This window comes from Theropithecus gelada, chromosome 7a, assembly GCF_003255815.1.
Source record: "Theropithecus gelada isolate Dixy chromosome 7a, Tgel_1.0, whole genome shotgun sequence".
Classification (NCBI taxonomy): Eukaryota; Metazoa; Chordata; class Mammalia; order Primates; family Cercopithecidae; genus Theropithecus; species Theropithecus gelada.
In genome coordinates this window covers 23093873-23117606 of record NC_037674.1, presented here as the reverse complement: position 1 = coordinate 23117606, position 23734 = coordinate 23093873, and the positions used below count along the sequence as shown (strand labels likewise).

Sequence of the window (23734 nt, the reverse complement as noted above, 5' to 3'; positions counted from 1 at the left end):
CACTCTCCATCCCCTCAAGAATTAAAGATTGATTTTATTATAGTTCCATTCTTCTTTGTTTATGATATCACATCTACTTGATAAAAAATGCAACACTGGCAGAGATTTAAGTGTTTCACATGTTATATATGCAAAAAGTGTAAACGTCAAATATATTAGTAGATCCAAGGTAAATGGCTTAAAGTGCACTGTTTGTCATAACTTATTGTTAATCTCACATATATCTTATATCTAACAGGAAGCAGGCCTCATGCATCCATAAACATACTACCAACCAAGCTATTGAACTTGTAATAGTTAAGCATAGCATTCATAAAATAATAGAATTGCAGAGTTGACAGAGACCATAGAACTGTCAGAGAAATGGATGTCAAATCATCTCTTTACCAAAGTCAGGAGAGGTGGAGTGCCCTCAATCACTAGATGAGTGATGGGGTGAGGATTAGAACTCAGCTCCCTGGACCCGGACCTAGGGCTGCTTTGGACACTTTGTTCTTTTCCCTCCTCTGACAAGCAGATGAAGGAGACCAGCTGGGAGAAGATGAGAAAGTTGATCTCTCTCTGATGGCAGGAGGCTGAGTCCTCCTAGTGCCAGACCAGCACCTGGGTCATCATGACACTACCTGGCAGAAGAAGAGATGCCCTCTCTTCTTAGCCTGTATCAGCATTTCAAGTGTTGCATCTGGCTTCAAAGTTGCCCCTTCCCAGGGTAACCAAGTGCTTAGTCGATGGAATTTCTGGAACCAGAGCACAGTGCCTTGTCCTGGTTAGTTTATTGTATTTGTCCCATTACTCTCTGGTTTTATGTGCTCCCTTTGAAAAAAAATCCCAAGTTCCCTTACCCTATGTCTCTCAAATGGGATCTGAGCATTTATCTTGAGGATTCACAGATGTGATTTTAGGGGACTGTAAATGTCCTGGAGAGGAAAGGGAAATGCGCCTTTCAGTCCATAGCATTCATTAAATTATCAAAAATGTCTATGATGGAATAAGGCTAAGAACTTCTATAAGGGAGAAAAGAAAGGTGCATTTTTTAGAAGAGAAAAAAGTCGCTGAACTCAGAAAAACTAGTAAACAGGCAGTAGGTATAATAAACACCAAGTTAATGGAAATAGGCAATGCAAATGAGTGATAATGCAATGCTAAAGAAGCCTAGGAGGAGGCTGCATGTGGTGGCTCATGCCTGTAATCCCAGCACTTTGGAAGGCTGAGGTGGGCAGATCACCTGAGGTCAGGAGTTCGAGACCAACCTGGCCAACATGGTGAAACCCCTTCTCTACTAAAAATACAAAAATTAACTGGGCATGGTGGCGGGTGCCTGTAATCCCAGCTATTCGGGAGGCTGAGGCAGGAGTATTGCTCAAACCTGGGAGGTGGAGGTTGCAGTGAGCCGAGATCCTGCCACTGCACTCCAGCCTGGGCGACAGAGCAAGACAAGGTTGAAGATGCATTTCCCTTGTGTCTTCTTTCATCCATTTGTTCAAAATCTGAGTTACAAATTGACTTCGGCAAGTCAGTGAGATAGGAGACACCTTCCACCCTCTTCTCCAGCACTATAATGGTGTGCAGACTTACACAGACTTCCTGCCAATGATGGGGTCATTTGGAAGGCCGAGGTCAGGCTCTCTGGCTGGTGGCACAACCTGTGGTACTGGGAGCTGTGAAATGGGGCAAATAGGTCATCCACTGGTCTTTCTCTCTCACAAAAGGATTCCTGCAAATTTTTCCTCATGTCTCTGGAGTATTGCATGCCATGATAGGAATAAACAAGGACTTCTGATACCACTAAATTATACTGAAATGCAGCACCCCTAATTAGATGACACTGTCAGGGAGAGTAATACTCGAGACAGGAATATGGCCATTCTGCTGTTCAGCAAAGATGCTGCTGAAGGTCCTTGAGAAAACATGACCACACGGGAGCTGCAGATGGGCTTTGGCCAGGAGTAGCAGCTAGAACCAAAAGGGCAGGGATTCCTACAAGCACCCCTGTTGTCTTTCTCAGAAGTGGCTTGCCACTGTCAATATCCATGAGAAGCAATGACAGCAGCCACCAACTCATTAGGTGCTAAGAAAGAGCTGTAGAATCATGTCGTTACCTTCCATTTCAATGTTTAGATATTTAGATAGCTCCTAATTTATTCTATTTGTTTAAAACAAGGGAACTGAGAAACTCCTTATACCAAATTGCAAGAAATGTTCACGGGAACCCTGTTTGCCAGTTATAATTTTGAACTGAAATTATGTGAAATATTTCATGCAGGAAAACAAATCATGAATTTTAAAAATGTCTGTGGAACTAGATAGATCTATGGATAATGTGAACCACCTCTGTTTGCCTAAAGCGTCTGACTGTTGATGCAGTACAGTTCAGCTGGTTTTCTGAGCAGTTTCTCATTTTTCTCAGGGGCTCTGACCTTCAGTACCAGCCTTCCAAGGAGAGAATGGTAGTGCAACCATGACTGGAGAGCAACTGTTCCAAGAATATTTTGGCAGATTTTAAAAGCAACTCTTACCAGTGTTGATTGACTTGAAAATATTTAAAAAATTTAATACGTTGTAAACCTCTTCAATATCAAGAGGCAAGATATAATGATTTGTATATTTTATTTTGACTTTACATGCGGTGTTAAAAACCCAAAGTACGTATTATTTACACATCCACAATACAAGTTTACAAGATATCTATACATGTTAAAGTACTCTATAAAACAGTATAGAGCCACTTCACTTGAGGGTTACTTTTTATGCCGTACCATTAAAAAAGATACAATCTGCGTTTACCTTTGCACAAATGGATAAAGCATTTAAAAATTAAATTAACAGGATAGAGACTAGATTTCATGTTAGAAATTTCAACATAAATACTGATTGAACTCACATTACAAACTACAAGGAAGTACAATGTTACAAAATGTTATCTGGGGTCACATAGAGTTACTGTTCCGTTTTACACACGCTGGGATTAATATTGGTAAGGTGAATTCAAACACGTTTGTTGTTGGTGGACTGAGTAGTGTTTATCATTGGTCGGTTTAATTTATTATTAATCTGTAATATTTTAGTTGCAAAGCTGAAGTGTTTCAAGAACAGAAATTTTAGCTTTAGCGCCTCCAGAGATCACTGGAAATCATGTTCTTTATAAAACAATGTTCTTTAAAAAAAAAAGAATAGCTGTATCAGTATTTCACATTCTGTATAAAAATGATCTGGTCTTCTGCAACCTGTCCTCCCCAAAGTAATAGGTACCAACAGTATTGTCAAAAGAAATCCAGTCGAACTCATTTGCCTGACTACAGCAGGAGCATTCCTCTGCCTTGGTACTTTCTAGATTTGGTTCACTAAACAACTGTGTGGTCTGCAGCATATTAACTGAAACAGTCAGCAGGGTTGCGCATCATCAACTGTAAGTGGTTTCTGCCAAACTACGTATAAATGACGCTCTATAGTTTCTGCAGGTGTCACATTACCCAGGAAACCTCATTTGAGTTCACATTATCACTGTTTCATCCTTAGGCAAGCAGGAGTGGAATGTTTATCATGGCAAAGAATGTAATGCTGCTCTGAGGTTGGATTATGTTAACAATTAATTGTTCTAGATTGTTTCTGTGATTTTTTGAAAAGAGTCTTTTTCAGGTGCTGGTTGAAAAACATTTACAACTGGCACTCAGTAAATAATGTGCTATACTGAAAACACTTGACAGATTTTAGTACTTCTATCATTCTCATGAATAAGGCACAAAATGCACAGATTCAGGTAAACTCACATGTGGTATTTACAGTATATTGTCATTACCTGCATGACTTAGGAGAAAATTCTCACATAACACAACACAGACAACATGATTGCACCACTGTTAGTCTTCACAGACTGTTTCTGTTAAGCCAATTACAATTCCTTTCATATGTCTTTCTTTCGTCTTCTATTTTTTGTTTGTTTGTTTTTTGTTTTTTACCTTGGGGGGGTAGGAGGAGTTAAAGGAGGAGAAATTTTACTCTGCGGGAAAAAACCAAACACAATAAAAATAAAACCTTATTAATGTGTCTAAGGTTAAATAGAGTGACTCAGGCTTTGATTCACAGTGGACAGGAAAATTTTACTACTGAATACTGGAAAATAAATCAAGGATACCTCTTAATATCTTGATCTCCTTAAGCTGGCAAGACTGGAATAGAAGTTTTAATGAATAGCAGCACAAAATCACTTGCAACTCTTACATTCTGGCATTGGGTACCACCTAAGTAAAGTTCATCATTTTGATGGTCAAAGGAGCCTCGATTCTATTCCTCTTTCAAAGCTGAACGCAATGGACTCCTGTGGGAAGTAGTATTGTCTCTCGTTCAGTCATGCTCAATGTAAACAACTCCATAGCACAAAAAGATGCAATGGGCACCTAAACAAATCCTAGTGGGTACAGCACACACACACACACACAAACACACACACACACACACGCAACAAGTTTGTTGGTGGCATGAAAAAAATGCCACACATGAAAAAAAAAAATGCTACAGCTTGGGTCAAAGATTGAATTTTTAGCAAACTGCGTGGTAATCTACAAGTTCATTTCTTTGAGACATTACCATCTTTTTTCGACATTTGTGCAAGAGGCAAGGTGAATGCATACATATTAAAACGTTCACATTTAATGGGAAGACCACACATAATGGCAGTCAACATTGAACCCATTTTCAAGTATTTGTTCACAGATTCTTCTGAGTACTGTTATCAGCTCTTTATACGGGTAAGGTAGCCCCTGGGAGCTACACATCTCTTTAGCTTCAAACAAAAGAAATGGAATGACCAGCACCTTCCTTTGTTTTCAGGCAAGTACACAGAAGCCTTGCTGCAGTAGCTACATGTGGCGAGTTCTGATGTTGCCAAAGTTAGAAAGAGTTTCTTTGGCCACTTGGTTCTCTTAAAATACAAGCAAGTCTCTTGTTTTAAGGTACCCTTACAACATCATCCTCTCAAAAACATGGGCAGGATAAAGCCACATGGGAATAGCACACTTGAGGCCTAGTATGTGTATTTGTTCAGTGGTCTGACAGATGGGGTTTGAGGAACAAAGGAAGGCTTTGGTGGCACGTCAGGTTTTAAGGACGGCGTCCTCTTTAGTCCCGTCCTAGGAAGAGTGCCATTACTGGTGTAGCTGCTCTGTCTGGAGAGGGAAGGCTGCAGATGAACACTCACTGGTGTCCCCTGAATATAGTCCACCTTCGCCCCAGTGGGGGTGGGCATATATCCTCCACGGTTCATACTAGGCTGTCTGGATAACAAAACGCCATTTGGTGAGTTTAAGTTTTTAGGCATAGCAGATATAGAGTGCCTCTGGGAGGAATTTTTGTGATAACCCCTTTGTCTTTCCAGAGAAGTCATTGGGACTCCAGGAGTGGTGGGGACATCCACTCGCTTGGTTGGGCTATTTCTGGGGAGAGTTGAAGGAGGGGAGTATAGCGATGCCTCCCGGTTAGGGACTTTAGGTGGGACCTCAGACATCGATCCCACGGGATCCAGCATTAAGTTCTGGTGTGCCATTTGGATGTCTCCCATGATGGCTTTGGGGTTACTATTTGGGTCATTCAGATGCTTCAGGAGGTCATTGAGGGTATTTCTGGAATCGACAGAACGCCGGTGCTCTCTCTTACTGGATGACTTTGTAAGAGGGTGATCAATGTTTTGAAGCTTCTTTTCAGCTTTGTGAGCGTTGGAGTTTGAGAAAGACGTGTTGTAGTCATGGGTAGCATTTGGAAGAACAATGGCGCTGGGGATATGCCCATGACTTAATGGGGAATGAGGCGGCGGACTAGAGGGAAAAAACTGAGGGGTTTCTTTCCTTGAAGCCCCATGGCCATGGGCCTTTTCTGAGTGGCTCTTCATGGCCTGCAGGGTCTTCTGGTGAAGCACGGGTGTAGACTCAGGAGTGGGAAGAGCAGCCAGCTCTGGAGGTTGCCCTCGATGGTCCATTACCATGGATTTAGTATCTCCATTGGGTGGGAGCTCTTTCCGACTGGTCAGCAGGTTACTATACAGTTTAGGAGAATCGATATTCTGTTGGTATTCCTTGACAGGGCTGTCAAAGAGACCATTCAGTTTGGCAAAACTTCCACTGGAGTCTGTGCATGACTGGGCGGACTCTGCATCTTTATGGATCTTTCTGTTTTTCCGAACAAACATGTCTCGATAGCAGTATACTGCCACACCTGCAATGAATGCCCCCAAAACAAAAGCAGCAAAGACACAGGTGATGAGGACATTCATGTGGACCATCTGGTTGGACTCTCCAGACTGCACTTCCCATCGTACACCTGCAACAGACACATGGGACGTGTGAATGAGGTGCTTTTTAACAATAATAATAAACAGCAAATGGCTTTCAGTGAGCCAACAAGACCTTCATATGGTTCGTATGCTTAGCTTGGAGGGTCAAGTAGACTCCAAAATTCCTTGTATATTTTGTCTTTAATCAAACTAGGATCCCCAGAGACATACAGGATTGCTGCAAATGCCAGGATAACTCTAATCTCCCACTGATCTGTATTCTTCTGTTCTTTTCCTCTAATCCCTCATAAATAGTTGTTATATGTTAGAAAGTTTAATAAGAGTTTCGATCTAAAAAATAGTTAGAGGTGCATAGTTTCTGAATAGCTAACCTTAAACTCATTATATGTTTTGTGGCATAATTTTCTCTTAATTCAGGATTAAAAGGTAGCTGTTAGGATATAGGAAACTGTAATAATTAGCATAAATATATATGATGCTAAAATAATATCCCAATAAAATTATACTAACTTAAATAAGAACACATAATTTGTTCACAAACCAAAAATATCTGCTTGATCACTATTAGCTATAAAAAGAGACTTTCATGTTTGCTTGAATTTTTTTTTCATTCCATCTTGGGGTGAAGCACTCTTGAATGACCGACTATGTAAGAAATCCAGACAGTCTAAGGAAACATACTACGTATTAGTTAAGAAAATTGTCAAATTATCCGAAGATATTTGAAAATATTTAAATTAGACCTAGAAAAAGAAGAGCAAATTAGTTTATAATTATTGAAATTAAACTTAACCTTTTAATGCAACCACAGACATCTAACAATTAATTAAAAAATGTTAGTTTAAGAGGTATTCAAGTCTGTTACATGCTATAAACACAGCTATCCCAGAGTAAGGTAAGTCAGAGTGATTTTGAAGATTCTGTTGCTTTAAGTTAGTGCTAAGGCCTTTGAACATTAGTTGTTTTTAATTAATGTTTAATTAATGTTATGGAATTCAGTGGCACTGTGAAAGACCAAGAAAGAAAAGGAGAAAAAAATGGTATTACTAAAGAAAGCAAAGCAGAAAGAAGAATGAAGAATGATTATAAAATTGTTTACAACGAAAACATATAAAATGAAAATCAACCGATATAAATCATAAATGACAATGCGCTGCCATAAAAACTGATTGGAAACCTGATACCATAGTTTAGTAAGCACTAAAGAATAGATTTTTTTTCCTAGAGTAATATATCTAATAAGCTAACTCAACAGGCAGCTATTTTATAACTGCTCCTATTATAGGCTGAAAATGATAGTTATGGACAAGCATTCTGTTATGTTTTATTGCTTGTGGCATTCAAGCAACTTAGCATCTCACATATCCTTTTCAGATTGCATTTTGAATGGAAGCTAAACAAGAGGCTGGGAAAGGTTCCTAGACAAAACATCTGATATCAGGATATTTGCAATTAATGAGTTTTGTTTTTTGCTGCGGTGACCCTTGAAATTTCCTGAAATCCAGCACGCTCTCTGCTTCTTCAGACAGAAATCAACACAGATTAGATTGTCTGAGTGGCTGCTTCAGCAGCCTTTTCTCCAACAGCTTTCCACCTCTTTTATCTTTTAAGGAATGCACTCAGATATAACCACAGAAAGCCAGAGAGACTGTGGCTAGGGGCGGTGGAGGTACAACCGCAGAAGCTCCAGTGAGGCTCACCTCTGGAGAACCACATACTCCTCAGTGATATTAAGGATCAGGTTTCCATGCAGTTAGAGATGAGGTCCCTGCTGAGGCCTTACCCTTTGGGATACCCGATAAAGGATCAGTAAAATCAGAAGTGTTTGGATCATCTTGAACTACAAATTTCCGAGAGCTTGTCAGTTTAGGTCTCCAGGTATCAATCACTTTAGGTGTGATTTCTGGGATACTTGCCATTGTGGTAACAGAAGATGAAGATACCTCCATGTCTGTGGTGGCAAACAGATTTTATTAATATGGATAATGTCAAGATTTTTTTGATTGGTCTGTTGCATTTTTAAATAAAGTTTGAGTAAATTTCATGAGAACGTTTGCTCTAGGATTTTGTAAAAACACGCCTGAGGAAGCTACATCAAATTCTTTCCTTTCAAGGGAGTGAATGAAAACTGAAAATTAACAGTAAAGACATATTAAGCAGATTTCAAAATTAAAGATACTCGAAAGGCTCTTAGGAAAGCCCCTGTGGTTACTAATGACACTCATGAAAAAGGTAATATAATTCCCAGGGCAGATTAGTTGCTGTTTCTTCCTTCTCTTGTGAGACATCATTTCATTTCTTTTTATGCATCCTAAAAAGCACTTTCACAGATGGTTAGAAAATCTATAGTCTTTATTGGGGAAGAAGCTATGATGGAATTTTGTCGGAAAATATCTGGTTAAGTCTATGAAGAGACTTGATTTTGGATGTGATAAACCAGCTCTGCCTAAGAGGTTGTTACTAGTGGCCTCCTGTCCATATGTAGATTATTCACTACACTGAGGCTCTGCCCCCGACAGTAAAACACCGAAGGAGGGACAGACTTTGCCTGTACTCTCCAAAACTGCTGGGAAGTTTCTTCCAAAGAGTTAGCAGAACCTAATGCAAAGGCAATGGCATTTACAAACTGAACGAGGATATTCTGATACATAAGGTCTGCCATCTTTTTCTCCCCCTGAGGAAAGGAATTGCTGGTGAGTTTTAGAAGCAGCAATAGGACCGGGAGTAACTTAACCTTTTAGCATGTCTAGTACTGATTTCCTCCAAATAGATTTTCCCTCAAAATGTAAGCCTACGCTTTTAGGCTAAAACCTCAGAGACTGCAATTCTGACTGGTGCAACGATTACAGAAGAAGGTTCCAAAACAGGTACAGAGAGGCTTGGAGAGCCCACTGAACATCTTAATACATCAAAAATCAGCTTCATTCCACTGAAGCCTTTTTCACATGACCGAGACCACAACATTCAAAGATTCGCAGGATGAGCGCAAACCATTCAAAGATCTCTAAAACTTTTAAATACACATTTATGGGAAATGTGTATTTGTTTACTAGGTCATAGGAAAGGTGAGGAGAGATGGGGAAAAATAATGAAATTCCGCCATCCATTAAATACAGATGACCAGAAGAAACATTCACAATGCAAAGAGGTGAGAAAGAAGAAAGCTTGGGTGGGCGTGCGTGCAGCTGGAATGCAGTCTATGTTAGCCCATTTGAATTTTCTTAAAGGATGTGGCTTGGTCAATGATGAAGTGTTAACATGCTATACAAGGGTGAAGTGCTCAGTAAGAAAAGTCTTTTGGTACCATCAGTGGGATTATGAGTCAAAGCGGAAAAATGAAGGGCTGCCAAACTGCGCAAAAGGAGGGGAGAAGGGGCTGAAAATGCTGAACTGAAGGAAAGAAAAGGTTGTTAATTCAAAAAAATTAAAAAAAACTAACCAGATGTTGGACCGCCAAATATTTTGTAATCTGGTGTAGTTGAAGTAGGCAAAATTTCTAAAAGAATTAAAGGAACAAGTAATCAGTGAAAAGTAACCAAAAGAAAGCAAAAATTTATGAATTCCAATTAACTAAAAAAGTAAAAAAAAAAAAGACTATAAATTAAAAAGATTAACCTACTGGTTAGACTATCTCTCTCTAGATTTCCTACAAAATTGTAAATGGTGAAGGAAAAAAAAGTAAGCCTCTTTTCTAATGTATCCCCATGATCAAACAGCTCAGCTTTTGCGAAGTTTAAGTTAAAATGCTAGGTGGTATGTGTCCTGAGTCATTAAAAAGACTGATTGTAAAATAATGTCCACGTGCAAAGGTGGTCAAAAAGAAGCTCCAGGTGGGAATGGAAGATTCTGTCTTACCATGGCAGTCCCCTAGATGAGCTGTGTTGCCGAATTCTGTGTCTTGCTCATATCCTTCAGCACTGTGGTTATGGAAAGCAAAGAAGTCTTCGGTTAACAGCCTTCATAGGAACACAAGTGACAACCAGAGCAGAACCAAGAACACAGACTGATTAGTAAGAATGTGCAGAGATAAAAAAAAATATTAAACATTTTAACATAACTTGCTAAAATAGCTACTTCTGTTAAAAACTAGTGAACTAGAATGTTTAAGAGAACAGACTAGAATTGGTTTTTTCTCTCCATCCATTTCCCTTAAGTATTATTAGGTCTACCATTTCCCTTAAGTATCATTATGCCCTTCCTTCTCACATCTCCTGGTTTTCATTTTCCTGTTTCTTCCATAACAAAAAAACAAAAAGAAAGCAAGAAAGCAAGAAAGCAAGCAAGAAAGAAAAAGTAGTGTAATTGGAAGTTTTCCACAATTTCTAGCTTTAGAGACCCTGGAGAGGATAGTTCATCCTAGCTCACGTGAGAAAGTGTACTTACAGCATCCCTGGGGTCACTCTACCACAGGATCCCTGGCTTAACCAGCCGCAATACGGGTCACGAGATGCAATACAAGACCTGTATAACACCAAACAGAATGTAACTCGGATTTTCTCATCATCAAAGGTTTTGATGCTGCAAGACCCGGGGTAAGTAAAGAAACACGAGCTTACTTTTTACATGATCCATAACGCTCACAGCGACTGAGGGGGATGCGGACAACGCAGCTAGAGAATGCCACATATAAAGCGTGGTGATCTTTATCCAACTGTAATGAGATGACCTTTTTGTCTTCCTCATTCTCAGCACTGCACCTATTTTGTGGGATACATTTTGAAGCCATATGTTTAGTCAGTCAAGTGTGGTTTGGTTTAGCAATTACTGAGAGCTGGGAAATCATAAGGAATATTCTTGGTAACAAACCAGGCAAGTACATAGTTTGGGAAATAATAATTACGTGATTCATCTTCTACTTCTATGCACGGTTGGTTAAATTTCAGGCTGGACAAAGAGTTTTTAAAGATTGCTTTCCTGTTATGATGATAGAAATGAATTGCATTTGTGAAGGCCACATTTGACTATAGAAATAAAAAGGATCGTGTTTTAATGCATTTAAATTTTCCTGTGTTAGATGGTTCTGGTTCTCTCCTTAGTCCCCTTTGCTCCATTTCTCTCTTTTATTTCTTGCTTTTTAAAAAATGGTCTAAATATTCTCTTACATATTAATGATAGGAAGGAAATGCTTAACTAGTATTATATTCTGTGTATGTATGTGCGTGTATATTTGTGTGTGTGTGTGTGTGTGTATGCAAGCTCACAACTGTCTGCTGCATGTAGCATCTTGGAATATATCTGCAAGATAAGAGAGGTGCTGTTAAAATGTTCTCATAGTCTACAGGTGAAAAACAAGGGCTGAATGATTTTTAAACTCATCAACCGTTCACCCTCCTTGCCCTAGTAGGCTCGGGAAAAAAACAAACCTAAGATTTATTTCAATGAGAAAAAAACACAAAACACTATTATGCCAAACCACGGCTAATTTAGAGGGCCAAAAGGACACGACTAGATGAAATACACGCCGGAAATTTTTGAGCAGTACTGAAGGGCATTCTCGTAACATACACCTACTTTGCATGGTTGTAGGCTTCAATCTCTTCCAGTAACACGCTGTCGTTCAAAGAGAAAGGACTGGTCTTTGCCAGAACTTTAAGTACCACGCCAGCTTCAGAGCCAACAAAGATGACTGTGTAGTTCTGGTAGGGTCCGGCAGAATGGTCCACTGCGATGGCTGTCAGTCTGTACCTACGAGAGGCGGCAGCACAGATCAGAAGGGGAGGCCAACGGGCAGAGAAAATGTTGGATAGGAAGGAGTGTTTCCCAGACGATCTCACCTGACCCGAGTCTTTGTGAACCAGGGCTCATCGGCAATGGGTGGAACAGCAGAGTCCATCAGAGGATGAGATTTGATGAATGACAGGGTTTCATCCGGGAAATCGATGGAGGTTTTATAAGCTTCAGCGAGGCCGTGTTTTGCACAACAGCCAGGCCTGAAAGGAAAACAGTGTTCTTTTATGCTCTTGGCTGCCCCTGCCACACCATGTACTGTATCTAAGGAATAAGTGCATATTCTCAGAGAAGAGGTCAAGGGAGGAAGGAGAGTGAGTGAAACTAAAGGAGCAATGCTATGCCCCTGAACTCAGTGGGCTCTCCATTCACACTCATGAGCTTGCAGGTCACAAGGCTGTATCCGCTGGCTCCATCTGAGATGCTGCAGAGAGACAAACCCCTTCCTGGTGTGGGAGGTTGGCCAAGCTGCTCCCTGAGGAGGGCTTCTTCCAGCGACCGGAGGGTTTTGTTCAAGACAAAACCCTTTTCGACTTTTTTATTTACCTTGGCTTTGGGACTTTGTCTTCGGGAACTGCTGTCCAAACAGAATCTGGAGTTTTCTGTTCCTTAAACCGTCCTTTGAATACTTTTTCAATGTCATCCATGCTAAAGGCACAGACAGCGGAACCAGGGATGCTGAAAAGGAAGAAAACCATCAGGAAGAGGCTGGCGACACGGAGCCTGTCTTGGTTCTGACAGGCATGTGCAGAACATCTCTGCAGTGCCGGGGTCCTGCGCTCACCTGTTGAGCTGTGTGGTAAACACCCCGACCACAGTGGGGATGCCATTGATTTGTATTATGTCTGTAATAGACTGCAGAACATCAAAGTAGAAAAACGAATCTCCAGGGACAGAACAGTTCAGCCGAGCCTTCAAAAATGAAGTCCAGTGTTTCTCCAGGACCCGCTGGGAGCCACCCATGTCATTTTTACAGATGCGGGCCACGCGGGAATACACAGCCTGCCCAACAGACAGAAGCAAAGTGATGGGGTTGTGAGCATGGAAAGGAATGGAAACAAAATGATGCTATTTAAGGGAGGGACAAAAAATGCTAAAGATACATCTGGTTCAAAAGAATCTAGCAGTCTTCTCTCTAGGGGTCTGTCCAGTAAGAAGGTAAACTGGATTCACCTATGGAAAAAAAAAAAGAGCCACTGTTTTGCTAAACATCCTCCCCAAGGAGTGAGCTGTCTATCTGCCTTGCTGAATGAAAACCATTCCAGCACTTGGTCTCCAACTCTGCTTCCTGTATTGTTAATGAAACGTGTCGTCTTTCAACCTGGCATAGAAGGGGTTGCAATACTTTAAAATCACATGGGCCTTCACTGAAACACTAAAAATTGAATGGGGTCCCTACTTTCTATCCTGCCTTTTGACACTGAGAAAGAAGAGACTATGAATGATTTTCTAAAGAGTAAAAAAAAAAAAGCATCCATAGCTCAAGGGTACCTGTAGAACACTCTCTGTGGCTGCAGGAAAAAAAAGGAAATCTTCTCAAAACTCAAGGCTGGTGTTCCCACTCAGGTTATTGTTCAGATGTTTTCCAGCAATTATTCTCATGACAAGCAACCCACCTCTCTGCAGTTGGCCCTATGTACACTGAATTGAGAGCTGGAAAACATGCCAAGGGAGCATCCTTAACTCTATCACAGTGGTCTCAATTTCATGCAGTACAAGTCCACGATTCAAGCCAAATGCATACACTTGCCTTGCCTAAATTATTATGTTCGACAGCAATTTCTCGAAAGAAGAAATAGACATAGTTTCCGTATTCTATGGCATGAAGAAAGTGTGGCTCTGAAAGAAAAATTAAAAACAAACTGGTTCCTAAAGGATAATTCAATTAGCATAAGACCCCGACTGCAAGGCATGACTGACAGATGTTGCACAGTTACATTCAAGCCAACAAGAACTCCAATCTGCCAATGATTTTGAGGAGTCCCAATATGGGTGTGTTCAAGCTTCAGGGAACCCGTTGTCTCTAAAGTCAGCTAATGGACTGTAAAAAGACCTACAGGGAACTGAACTACAGCAAAGGTCTTTGTTTCAACAGATTTATTCATTAACCTATTTAACTAGGGAAGAAAACCTCTTACACTGAAAATAAAAAATCTTGATTTCTAGACTCTGAAGAACAAAATGGCTCTCATACGGACTAATCGATTCTCTCTGTTAACTTTCCAAGATGGGTAAATGGCAAATAGTATTATGTGCATTTAGAAGGTTAGACAAATTGGTACACACAGAGATGAAATCTCCCCCTGCTTTTTTTTTGAGGTCACCTGGGATAAACACCTGGATGAACTTACTCTCCTGAGGCGGCTACTAGTCTCCTCATTCCCTATCAATGCTCCTGTTCACAACCAAAGCAGTGTTTACGTGTTCTAAATAAACAATATAAAGTCATGTGCTGAACCTCTCGATGGCTGTGGCTGCTGTCCCCACTTGGGCCATCCACTCTCCTGGTGACCCCACGACACTGCTCTTCAAAGGTACCTTTTATCCATTTGGAATCATATTTTATTGTGCGGAGGGCAGATCCATCACCCATGCTTCGATAAATAACGGCATCACTGGCCAAGAAGTCAGCCACTGTGGCAGAATACAGCTTCCCATCTGAAACCAAAGTTATAATTTTGGTAAGATAACCATAATTATCCCACAGTGTGTTTGCTTCAGTAGCGTGCTATGCCCTTTGCAGTGCTCTCACCGGTATTACCATTATCTATACAAATAGGGCTGCACCTGATACTCACATCAATGTGTGACAGGTCAGCCATGGGATTATCTAATTTTACAGATGAAGGATCTAGGCATCAAAAAGTTAAGCAACTTATCTGGAGTCACTGGCCTAGTTAACAACAGGGTGTCATAATACTTATAGTGTGCACTGAAATATCCTTGTCCTTAATTTCTTCTTTTTTTCTGGAAATTTGTGCATAGATTTTAGCCTTTCGAACACTTAGATCAAGGTGGGTATCCAAGTTATTAACTTTTACTCTTCCATTACAGTCCTTTTTTTGCCTTCAATGTCATTAATCATTTATATTCATTAGGCTAGAGGATCTTACCAGCAAAGAGGGCAACATTGGTTTGTCTGGCATCAAATGGGCATCTTGCCAGGCCACTAATTTCTTCCCCATCATATTCTAAGGTACTCAACTACAAAAGAAAAATAAATAGCCAGTGTCATATCTATTCAATGTGCCTGTCTGAAGGCAATACTGTTTTATTTGTATTAAAATTCCATTTGAAGAATTCTGTCTTTATTCTTTCATAGCACTAGAGATAAAACAAATTACTGGAAAGCAGAAAGGTTTCAACTCTAACAGCATACCAGTGAAGGGAGAAAAGTTGATCAAAAGAAGCACATCGCATAAAGTATACTTACCCTGTAGTATCTACACATGGGATTGAATGCATTGGTACCACAAACAAAAACCATCTCATCGTTTCTTGGAACAAATACTTTGATAAAGTTGTGGCATTCATCCTAAAGAAAGTAGTAGTAACATTAATATCAGACATTCAAACGTGCTGGCACTGTGGTATCAAGCCCACAGAAAGACTAAATCTAGCAAACATTTGTCTGTTTAACTCACTTTATGCTTGCCTTTCATAGCACAGTTTTCTCGATCCTGTTGTCTTGATCGCCATGTCAGTTTCTGTATTAATCAAGCAAAATCAAAGTTCAGTTTTTAAATGGGAACATTTTCGGGGGAGGGAGTGGAAAAATTAATCAGGTTCAGAGGGGATGTAAATAAATTTGCCAACTACAGTTGCTCACCTTGCTTGGTATTACCTCTGTTTTGGGCATTTCATTTAAGTTTACTGTATAAACTTGATCCCTGTTGGAAATAAGGCAATAAAGCATATCATGTGAATACATAAAAATGTTAAGCTGCTTCTTGTTTTATTTTTACAGATCTGCCTTTACTGTGTTTTAGAGATCACCTGGATTTTCTCTGTCTCAAACAAAGTCAACAAAGAGTACTTTTTCATTAGTGAGATGCTTTTATACATCACTGTAGTCAGAGAGCAAAGAAAGCTCTTCTCTCCAGGCATGGGTCAAACTGCTACTTGGTATTAGCATAGACATATTTCTGATATTTGCTTGAATAATTCTAAGTTAAAAACGCATAAAGAAAGGTTTTTTTTTCCCTGCTGCTTTAGGAAAAAAGAATGGTGTATGATTTCTTGATGGCAGTAATAAAATAGCACCGCTGAAGGCTTGAGCTTTGTATTTTGTTCCTGGTACACAACACTGACTCTTCTCAGTGAATATTTCTGGCTACTTGCAATTTTTGATCACAATCACATATTAGTTTTTCATGAACTAGACACATTAATGCAAGCACCACTAGAGAAAAGAATTTTAATCTAATAAACCAATGAGAGGAAAATTACCTGCCAGCAATATAAAGTGTGTCTCGAATTTTCAACATCAGCTGAAAGTCCAGCCTGTGCTGCGATTCATTGCCTGAAGGGCGTCCTCTAAAAACCGGATATTGCCTTGAATCTGCAAGTAAAAATGGGCTAAACCATCATTCAGGATTATGGAGCTGAGGGATCAATAAACAGCATTGATTAGCCGTATATACTTGTTGTAGAAGGGTTTTAACTAAATTCCTCTCTTAAGGTCTTGAATATAAATGAATAAAAGGCAGTGAATGTCAGCAAATGGTCTTTTTCTTTTAACTCCACATATATAACCTATATATGGGTTGCTGTAGAAAAGCACCCAACAAAACTGTCCCGTTTTCTCCAAACGCTAGGACATGATTACTGATAAATTCAGATGCAAATTCATGTTTAAGACATAAAAAATCTCTGCCTCTTTCTGAAAATGAACATGCTTAGAAAATGAAAAACAGAAAAGCTTCCTTCTCAGAATAGAAGACTGTTCTTGAGACGACTTACAGTGATAATCGACAGTATTAAGGGGTTCATCATCTTCAGGAAAGCTGACTGCCCTCAACTGGGAAACCATCAGCAGCAGTATGTAGGCACAAAGCAGGAAGACCCTCATGGTGGGCCAAGGTGAAGTCAGGGTAGCCCCTGCTCAGAAATGCCACTGAGCTACCTGGAAAACAGAAGCAATTTGGAAAGATCGCTATGCTGCAATGAAATAGGTTTCTTGCTTGTCATCAGCTCAGTTTTCACCATCAGCTCCCTCCAAATCCCCTTTCCCACCAGGAATGCTGGCAGTGGTAGATCAGGTATCGCCAAAAACACAGGCAAAAGATGGCAGCATGCCAGTCCTGATTAAAGCATCTGGTCGAGCATATTGAAGTTTTCAGCAAATTCACAAGAATTTTGGAGGTAATCATATGTCATCACAGCAGAGTCACCAGAACCATGAACAGAAATGCTAGCTGCTGACTTGGCAAGAAGATGGGCAAAGTTGGGATGAGAATTTTAATTAAATTCCAATCCTCTTCCCTTCCCCCAGTCCTGAAATATATCTAATACAGCTTGTCTCTGCCCCCCATAAAATGCTCAAGCTGCCTCAAAAATAGCCAGAGGGCTGATGATCCTGTCATAATCCCTCCTCAGCTCTTTGCTTATGGTGTTGCCAAATTCCCAGCATTACCCAAGCATTAGCCCTAAATTCTTAAGTCGAGTATTTCCCTATGCTTAGCAAGACCAACATGGAGACAATGACATGAATGACCCTGAATCAGGGTGAAAGGGAATTAAAAGAAATACAATGATTCCATGATAACCAATCAAGCAAAGCAAGGCGGGGATGAAGTGGCACAGCTGACACCAGGCCACTAGGGAAGACCATGTTTTTACATAAAACCATTTGGACACAAACCAATACCCTAAGTACACCAGTCCTTTTAGCTTTATTGAACTTCAGAGCTGTAGGGGTCCTTAGGGACCATCTAGTCCAACTCCCTCATTTTTCAGATGAAAATCCAAGGGCCAAAAATAATTAAAGGGCTCATTGAATTGTGTGGGGCTAGTTAAGGCGAGATTGGAGTCCAGACTCACATAATCTGGGTCCCTGTCCAGGCTCCTTTTCACCAAATGGAAAGGGGAACATAAATGACTGAATTTTTTTTCCTTCAAAAATACAGCATTACAAAAACCTGTTTGGGAAAATGGATATATTCATCATTTTTACTGAAGTGATGTTTCATAGGTGTTAAATTTAATCAAATTGTACATTAAATACATGCAATTTGTTATATATCAATACCTCAATAAAGCCATCAAAACACAGCATTAATTGCATTATAATAACAGTAAAAAATTGAAGAGATCTTTAAATGTTATTAGCTTATCAAAAAGATAAATGAGGGCCCTGTTGGGCCAATGAGATGGATATTTTTGTGAAGCTGTAAGTGTTCTACTTTGCAACAATAACACCCCTCCCTCAACCAAAACTGTCACTTCCAGCTACTGTTCTGAACAACAAAACATTTACTTTATCATCAGTCTTACGTATCTAAGAACTTTGGGAGAGATCATGAGAGTCACTCCAAATTCCAGGGGAGTCCAACCACTAAATCAGGTACTTACTGTGCCTTTTTTATGGACTTCAGGTGAAGCACACAGATATGCATGCTATCCAATGCTCTAAATATTTCTCTAACTAAAGTACAAGTCAAGTATATGTGAATTTTAGCGTCCCAGTTTTTCAAAAAGAGAATAATATATTGCAACAGTTTTTTTCGTGGATGATCAACCAGCAGTATGTTAACATATTTAAACTGCCTTACAAAAAGCAAGTGGAATGGAAACTGTGGTGGCATCATTTTGTACTAAAGTTAAAAGAGTGTGGACTTTGGAGTCAGTAGGACTTGGGCATGGATGAAATTATACCACATACTAACAATTGGCCTGGGAACGTTCCTTCAATCTCTTTGAGCATTAGTTTCTTGATCTGTAAAATATGGATAATAGCACCTTCTTAGAGTGAAAAGGAAGCTAATGCCTGGCACATAGGAAATTCTGAGAAAAGTTAGACCTCTCTACCCATTTCCTACTAGAAAATCCTGGGTATGACTAGATTGACTTTAAGAGTCTCATCAGGGCTTGGGGAAAAGATATCCTAAAATATTAAAGTTATTTGGCCAGTTATTTTTCACAACTAGTTATTTTAAAACACTAAAGGACTACTTATAGAATAAATTTTACAACATGTGCCTATGTATTGGACCTGGAAAATAAAGTAATAAAACAAAACAAAAAAGCAATCACCGATAATCCTACTATCCTACCCCAACAACCACAATGATTTGGTTCTAGTTTTTTACTACCTCTACATGGTTTCCATTGTCCTGACAAGATGGTTTTTCCTTGTTTACCCCTTTTTCTGAAGGAGTGTCTTCCTGTCTTGCTTTTCCATACTGTTTTGATCATTTATAAATACCTTCTAAAGTTGAAGTAGTATAAAAGTATAAAATGTTGCCCTAAGAACTAGCTTCTGCTTTGACACCGGTCCCAAACATCATCATTCTCTAGATGGAAAGTCACTGAATCTTTCTGTTGGATATCAGGAAAAAGAATTAGAAATACCAATTAATCCCAAAGACGTGTAGAAACATCTGCATTGAAACAAAAAGATTGTTCTGTGTCTCCTTCTCCTCCGTGACAGGTAACTGAAGGGCTCACATCAGGTAAGCAGAGCCTCCATGTCCCAGACAGTGGGTGGGGAGGAGCCCTCAACAGGAAGAGTGTCTCTCAGCTGTGATCCCAGCACTGGGGCTGAGGATGGAATCACTGCTGACTCACTAGCAAGCACCAAGCTGCTGGCTGAGCTATCATTTCCTATAACTCATTCATCTGACACTGCAGAAAGCAATTTCTCCCCATGCCCCACCCCCTACCACTCTAATCCTCCCAAAATAAAGCCCTACCACTAACTGCTTCCTGTCTCTGCATAAAGCTGTATTTTTGAAAAAAAAAAAAACATTCAGACTTGCCATAGTAGTTATAAATGGAGGCATTTAATGTGATACATATTTCAAAGGCTGGGTCGGGGAGGGAAGAATCTGGAAATACCTGAAAGCAATGTACCAGAAAGGGGATGTCTTTGCATGTAAATCCCTCAGACTACTTAGCTCTGACTTTATATAAGAAGACGTATCAGGAGTCCAGGGGTCAATGAAATCATGATACTAGTTATGTTGAAAAGGGCAGGCCAAGCAGCAGGATGAAATGTTGGGAAAAAAACATGGATCTTGAAGATTAGAAAAATCTGAGTTCAAACTTGTTTGTGCCATTTACTTCCTGGCTCTTGGGCCCTGTTTAAATTAACTTCATCTCTTTAAGCCCCAGTTTCATCAAATATGAAATGGGAAGAACTATCTTTATTACCTCATAGGCTCTGTTTAGGATTAAATGAGATAATCGGTACGAAGCATCTAACACAGAGCCTGCTCCACAGTAAGTCTTTAGTAAATTTTAGTGAATATCATCATGTCTATTCTGGTTACGTCCTGTCTCACAAAAAGGTGGAAAACAAAAGCAACGTTCATTCCTTCATCTTGTACAGATATTTGCCAAACTGTTTATGTATACCATCCTAACAATGACAGGAGCATTCTTGGAGGATAAGGCACAGCTTCACAGAGGGACAGGCCTCCTAAAAAGAGGAAACCGTCTTCCTCACATGCAAGCTTAGGGTAAAGAACATTCCTACATGAAGTCATTCCTGTTTGTGACACAGTCAGAGAGCAAGAATGCCTGACTAGGTATGTTTATTCAGTTTTTGGTATTTTATATGAACTTCTCCCATACACTGTTAATGTTAAATACTAAATATGATGAGGAAAGCTCTTAATGGGAGTTCAGAGCTGCCAGAATAACCAGGGCGTGAGTGACAGGATACTTGGGAAAAGGGAGGTACATGGAGCTTAGCCCCAAACTCAGCATTTGATTTTACCTTATGGAGATTTGATGATTTTATATAATATTTACATTTATATTATTATACATAATATATTTATATTATAATATACTGTTACATTTTTATAATTTTATGTTTGCTAATTTCATAGAGCTTAAGGCTCTATAAAAATGAGAGTATAGCTATAAAGAAAAGTCAAATTTCTGGCAGTCACAAGTTTTGGACCCACCAAGAAGGGAGTACCAGTAAATAACCAAAGGCTATCATCTTGCCCCCTGACAAGCTACACTCTAGAAGAGGAGAAAAATGTGAGGTAAACCATGATTTACAAAAATTCCAATCCAATCCAGTAAGCTAAGTCCCAGACTGAATGGATATAATCTCCCACTCCAGCTGCTTGCCGGAAAAGATAACACTTCTTGAGAAAAAGATAACATCATCCAGAGACTACAATTATTTACATACATTGCTCAACATTCAAGTAGAAATTATCAGAAATTCCAAAAACTGCAACTGAGAGAGAGAGAAAAAAAAAACAATAGAAATAGGTCCACGGGTAACCCAGATATTAGAGTTACCAAATATATGTTTTGAAAATAACTGTGCTTTTTTTATCCAAGAAAAAAAGATGACAAGATGGAGAATTTCACCAGAGAACTGGAATCTATAAAAGAGAATTAAATAAAAATTCAACAACAAGGCTGGGCGCGGTGGCTCATGCCTATAATCCCAGCACTTTGGGAGGCCGAGGTGGGTAGATCACTAGGTCAGGAGTTCGAGACCAGCCTGACCAACATGGTGAAACCCTTTCTGTACTAAAAATACAAAAAGTAGCCAGGCATGGTGGTACACACCTGTAATCCTAGCTACTCAGGAGGCTGAGGCAGAAGAATCACTTGAACCGGGAAGGCAGAGGTTGCAGTGAGCTGAGATTGCACCACTGAACTCCAGCCTAGGTGACAAAGAGAGACTGTCTCAAAAAAAAAAGGCACAATAAATAACACATCTTCTTAATAGATGTGTTTAGCAACATATTTGCCAGAGGTGAAGAGAAGATTAGTGAGTAAGAAGACAAACAAATAGAAATTATCAGACAGAAATATGGAGAGCAAAAAGTTTGAAAAAGACAGACAAGAGAGTAAGAGACATAGGATTTTGTGAAAGGATTAACATACTGGAGTCCCTGAGACTGCAGAGAGAGAAATGGACAGAAGCAATATTTTACAAGATAATGGCTGCGCACATTTTCAAAACCGATATAAGATTATAAGCCACACATGAAAGAAATTCTAAGAAGTTCTAAATATAAGGAAATAACAGTTAAGACACATCATACTCAAAATGTTGAAACAAGGAAAAATTTTTAAAATATTGAACACTAAGATATATTACCTTCCAAAAAGCAAGAATAATACAGACAGCTGACTTATCAGTAGAAACAATGGAAGCCAGCAGGCCATAGAATGACATTTTTAAGTTGTTGAAAGAAAATAAACTTCTAGCCTAGAATTCTACAACCTGTAAAAATAGTCTTCTAAAATGAAGGCAAAATAAAGATGTTTTATATAAATAAAAACTCAAAGATTTGTTGTTACCAGATACAAACTAAAAGAAATATTGAAGGCGAGTTCTTTGGGCAGGGGAATTTATAGGGAAGGTTAATGCAAATTTTTCAACTTAAAAAAATTTATTTTGTACTTTTAGTAGAGATGAGGTCTCACTACGTTGCCTAGGCTGGTCTTGAACTTCTGGCCTCAAGTGATTCTCCCACCTGGGCCTCCCAAAATGCTGGGATTACAGGCGTGAGCCACCATATCTGGCCACAAGTTCTTTTTATGTTTACAGCATAGTGGCCAAATTTGAAATTAACAAATCCCAGATGGAGAAAGTGGTACACAGTCTTTGTCTTCCTGAAAACTAGATAGCTCAAAGGAAATGAGAATGTAGAAATGGGGTAGACCTACTTTATCACTAGCCCAAAGAACCCAGAGAGAAACCATGTTGATTTGAAAGCTATCCCCTAGCTCTCGTCCCAAGATGTCACTATGCAAAGAGGATCTGCTTAGACTCTCCTACTCCTCCTGCCTCAGGATCTGAATGTGGAGTTGCTTCCTTTTAGTTTCCTGATGAGTCTTCCAGACCTTGGGCCTCCATGATCTTACAAAAAGTCTTTGGTATAAGTCCTGCCCCTCCTCCTCTCTTTTACCTGATAGTTTCCCAGTCATGTTCTCTAGCTTTACAAAGACTTTACCAGCCTCAGCCCATGGTTCCATATGGGGATTTCCGCCTCAGAATCATAAAGTAAAGCATTGTGTGCTCTGATGCTATCCTCTTGTTCTTCCAGCTTGCTCATACTGCTCTACTTTCTTCTCATCAGGACCTTCAGCCCACTAACTGTTCTCTTCTCTGCTGGTCATTAGTCTTCTCTGATCTTGACATACCTCTTTATCCATCTTAGGTACAATAGTCAATAGTCGATCATGTCCATTATTCTGCCTGTGCTGCTGACTTCTCCATCCTCTGTGTCCTTGTCAGCTTTTCTTGCAACATCTTAACCTCGAATGAACTCTGCCACTCACCTTCTGCACCTTCCCCAGAGCAGCTGAGCACTAGTTGAGACAACCACACTCTGGGACAAGTCGCTAGTAATATAACAGAATTCTTTGTCATCAACTACAAATAGCATCAAAAACTCCATGGAGATCCTATGTTTCTCAATTATATTAGACCACTCCCCAAATCCATAAATGTAAACTTCCCACTTTCTTTAAGGCCCTGGTCTGCTGTCTCCATACTCTGCTACTTACATTCTTTCCTCC

The 23734-nt window shown here is 39.7% G+C and overlaps 1 protein-coding gene across 9 annotated transcripts in view; it reads right to left on the bottom strand.

Moving 5' to 3' along the window:
• Positions 1–2588: 2588 nt before the first annotated feature.
• Positions 2589–23734, bottom strand: part of SEMA6D (semaphorin 6D) — a 584563-nt gene continuing 563417 nt past the window's right edge. For 2 of the 9 annotated variants that reach the window (XM_025390606.1, XM_025390605.1), the window contains 18 exons: positions 16973–17135; positions 16460–16571; positions 15840–15900; positions 15655–15717; positions 15444–15545; positions 15124–15214; positions 14549–14668; positions 13761–13849; positions 12795–13012; positions 12557–12688; positions 12058–12213; positions 11795–11968; positions 10840–10980; positions 10667–10744; positions 10139–10239; positions 9723–9779; positions 8067–8234; positions 2589–6309 (listed from right to left, as the gene is read on the bottom strand). In XM_025390606.1, the coding sequence (XP_025246391.1) occupies positions 5021–6309; positions 8067–8234; positions 9723–9779; positions 10139–10239; positions 10667–10744; positions 10840–10980; positions 11795–11968; positions 12058–12213; positions 12557–12688; positions 12795–13012; positions 13761–13849; positions 14549–14668; positions 15124–15214; positions 15444–15545; positions 15655–15717; positions 15840–15900; positions 16460–16571; positions 16973–17081 (3261 nt within the window). In that variant the 5' untranslated portion in view covers positions 17082–17135 and the 3' untranslated portion in view covers positions 2589–5020. The remainder of the gene's footprint in view (positions 6310–8066; positions 8235–9722; positions 9780–10138; positions 10240–10666; positions 10745–10839; positions 10981–11794; positions 11969–12057; positions 12214–12556; positions 12689–12794; positions 13013–13760; positions 13850–14548; positions 14669–15123; positions 15215–15443; positions 15546–15654; positions 15718–15839; positions 15901–16459; positions 16572–16972; positions 17136–23734) is intronic. The other 7 variants (XM_025390607.1, XM_025390608.1, XM_025390610.1 and 4 more) reach the window with 5 other exon arrangements.